This window comes from Brassica napus, chromosome A8 (genome assembly GCF_020379485.1).
Source record: "Brassica napus cultivar Da-Ae chromosome A8, Da-Ae, whole genome shotgun sequence".
Lineage (NCBI taxonomy): Eukaryota > Viridiplantae > Streptophyta > Magnoliopsida > Brassicales > Brassicaceae > Brassica > Brassica napus.
This window is the reverse complement of record NC_063441.1, coordinates 11,489,902-11,493,736: the sequence shown is the minus strand read 5'-3', so window position 1 is coordinate 11,493,736 and position 3,835 is coordinate 11,489,902. Positions and strand designations below refer to the sequence as shown.

The following is a 3,835-nucleotide window of genomic DNA, read 5'->3' as shown; positions in this document are numbered from 1 at the left end:
AAGTTAATTGGGTCTCTAATTAAGTCTGCCCCAGTCAACCATCATCATTCACCATCACTCAAATATTTCTTTCAGTACAAACCTGAAAGAAAATAAAAAGATTTTCTCTAATTTTTTGGTTAATAATTTTCCATAAAATTTTTCTATAATTGTTTAATAATTTTCATTTTCCATGGCTACCAAAAAAACGGACGACCGAAGTCCAACCGACTAATCAATTTAAATATATACAGTATGTAATTTAGTTGTGTGATATTTTATTTAAAAACGTGTAAACTGAATATTACTTGTGTGTGTGTGTCCAATTTAGATCTGAATATAGTTCAAATTTAATTTGAAAATAGTGTTACAAGTTAAAAATAGATTACAAATGAAAATTAACCACTATTCGGTGTTTTAACGATTTCACATAATTCTTTTAAAATTTCTATTTTTAAAATTAAAATATACCTTTTTACTTTTTTTTCTATAAAAAATTCTTATTTCTTTTAACAAGAAGTAGCTACTGTTCATTTACTTCTTAGATTAGTTAATTTTGTCTGATTATTATCAAAATATATATTCAGCATATTTGACTAGTACAAAAAATAATTCAGTATAGTGTTATCAAAAATAATTTACTCTATGTGGTCTACCTTAGTTAGAACATACACATTTTTTTCACAGTAAAACAAAATCTATGTATTAAAACAATGGTATACATTAAACAACACAACATACTCAACAAGAGCAATCTCAAAATTCTATTAGTGAAGAATTCCGGTTTGATTCGGTTTAGTTACACCGCTCGGGGTTTCAATACGGATCGACCCAACATATATCATCCTTGACAGCTTTCTTCCAACGTTCCTTGAATCTCTTCATCTCTACAGATGATTTCATCCTCACTTTTCCTCTGTTATCCACTCCATCAGACTCTGATAAATCCTGTGAAACCTGCTCAAGAAAAAAAAAAGATGATCAAAACACACGTTTCTAGTTCAAGAAGCTTATACAAACACTTGAATAAACTTGTAAGCAGAGATGAGTTAGCATACTAGTTAAAACTTTTGGATCACCTAACAGAGATTTAAAGGATCACATGTTCGATTTCAATTCCGTTAGCAAATATATATATATATATATTTAAAATTTTTAATTTAATATGGTTTGTACCTCGTCCTACAAATAGGTATGTTTGCTCATAATCTTCTAGAGATATATATAGCTTTTAGAAAAACTCATACCCTTTGACCAAAACAAAAAGAAAAACTCATACCCCTGATTTTGGGTTTGTCTCATTCCGCGCAGAGCTTGAAGGGTTTACAACCCCACCTAGTGTGGGAAGACCGTAATGAACTATGTACTCCGCATCAACAACACCTACATTTTTCTTCCGATCACCCTATCCATGACCAAGATTGTGTTAAACAAGAACCGAGGAAGTAAAGGGACATTATAACCGGTTAAGAAAGTAAAACACACAGAAGTTAGAAAAACAAACTAACTTGAGCACAATAACCAAGCTGTACATCCAAACCCCAAGCATGGATCAAATCGTTCTGCATTGAAAACAAAAGCATTAAAACCCTGAAGTCTACTACCAGTCTACGATATGCATATAAACCAAACTGAACAGATCTAAACCCAAACCGACATGTTTACCTGAATCATATACCAAGAACATCTCCATGCTGATCTAGAGAAAACAGGTGCCATCAGTTCTACCCATCTGCATAACCAAGTTACAAATTTACCGCAAATGAGAGTCATGGGACCAAGAGATTATCCTGAAGATTGTTAAAATGCTTTACCCGATGCAAGGAGGATCGGTGCTATTGCCATCGCATCGCAAGCCGCCTTTGTCTTTATATATCCGCCTATGGACTTTTAAGTTCTCGCGACGAGCGGTTATAGGATGATACACCTCTGATTCTGTTGGGTCGAGGCCGGGTTGCGATATCTCAAGACCTTCTTCTTTGACAATAGATAGGTATCTAAAATAAAATGACTTCATCATGCAATATGGGGAAAGAACAAACAAAAAAACAATAAAACTATTGGTGGTCTACCGTTGAGGATTGAAATGACCTACACCGAGATCTTCGTCCCAAAGAAAAATATATTCATACTCTGCAACTACATCAGGATGCAAAAATCGTTTGGCGAACCACCTGCCACATTAACATCATTCAATTATTATTTTGATAAATATATGAATTGCATGAGTTGCAAGAAGCTGACCATTTTGTTTGATTCATCACGGAAACATGAATTGCATGTGCACTCCATGGATACTGGTTCCAGTCGTCCAAAACACCATCGTAATGAAAAAGCATGACCACGAAATCTTGAAGAGGAAACTGAAAACCCTCAGCAATTAGTATCATTCATTTATACATAAAAAGCCGGAAAATCTTACTAAGGGAAAAAAAGAAAAGACAAAACAAAACCTTTTGTATAACTTTGTTGACCAGCTCATTTTGCTTGATTCCAACCGCCATGGCTAACAAACTCATCGAACGATTAGTATTACCCTGAAAAGGATATCGAGAAAGGAATATCCACGAAGGATTAAGCTACAAAACTAATAAGCTGTACTATTTTAAGAATCTCAATCTTACTTCAGTAACATTTTCACTGTCGCAGTAGTTCCATAGATGTTGCGTTTCCAAGTTTGATGTTTTGACGATGATTCCTTGCGGTAGTGCTTCACTACCCAATGGCTTATTTAGATTCTAATGAAAAGATATTAATAATAAACTGGTTTTAAAAGAAATCTCGCAAAGGAAACTCAACAAAAATGGATCTCTTCTTCTAGAGCAAACCTGGCATGTATTGGATGTTGCGTTATGCATCTTATCAGTGATTTTCCATCTTAGCAATCTCTGTAAATTAAAATTTTATAAAATAAAAAACAGAATACTCTATCCAGTATTGACATTTAAACCATATGTCTTGAACAATGTTCTTTACATATGTAAGAAAAAATACTTAATATTGATTTGTCTTCATAGAACATGTATAGAGCTTACATGATGTGAAATACAAGAGAGATTTGTACCTCTTTAAATTCTTTGTCGATATAAGCATTACCAATGAAGTAAGCACCACAAATAAGAGCAGTAGTGATTAAGATACTACAGAGACATGATCTATTCATCAAGTCCTGCAATGTACAAAGCAATAAAGAATTACAAAAAAACTGAGAAATTTTTTTATTTCCCCTCAGTATTGTTAAACAATGAAAACCAAGAGAAGCTTCACAAAATCAGAAGCGGAAGTGATAAGTAAGCAGATAGATGTTAGAGAGATAAGGTAGAAGACACGTTTAAAGCAAGTCACATGGAAAATTTCGAAGTAGAATCTTAATTAGAACAGGTGAGGACTATTTTACTAAAAAAAAGACACGTTGTGTCATGTGTGGGATAGTGGAGCATTTCAAGGGTTTTCAGTAAATTACAAGTTTATCTTTCAAAAGTCAGAGTTATTATTCACTTAACAACTTTATAATCAATCCAATTAAAGTCAGGGCCTCGAAAAACACAATGAACCAAGCGGAACAGACGCGTTACAATCACAATTAATCAATTGTTGAAATCTATCCTATTATAACCTAAAACGAAAAGATCCAAGAAATATAAATTTCATTAAACTATAAAAACTAAAACGAGAAAATAACACTGGGTATAGCTGAATTCGGATTATAAAATTCCAGTGTTCTAAAACTCGGTCTAGACTAAATGCCCATCTAGTCGGCAAATCGGGTATGAGCAAAATGATTTTTTCAAACCTATTTTTTTGAAAAAAACGGTCTAGGCGTTCAAAAAATCCTTCTAGTCGTTCAAACTGATTT

At 33.2% G+C, this 3,835-nt stretch overlaps 1 protein-coding gene across 1 annotated transcript; it reads right to left on the bottom strand.

The window, feature by feature from the left end:
* Positions 1-570: 570 nt before the first annotated feature.
* Positions 571-3,626, bottom strand: LOC106358856. The gene is made up of 11 exons (XM_048738732.1): positions 3,044-3,626; positions 2,808-2,867; positions 2,604-2,717; positions 2,433-2,516; positions 2,224-2,342; positions 2,052-2,153; positions 1,794-1,976; positions 1,645-1,711; positions 1,488-1,541; positions 1,259-1,384; positions 571-936 (listed from the first exon to the last, which is right to left on the bottom strand). Exons 1-11 carry the CDS (start codon positions 3,140-3,142, stop codon positions 796-798), a joined length of 1,149 nt encoding a protein of 382 aa, XP_048594689.1. The 5' UTR covers positions 3,143-3,626; the 3' UTR covers positions 571-795.
* Between the last annotated feature and the right edge of the window lie 209 nt (positions 3,627-3,835).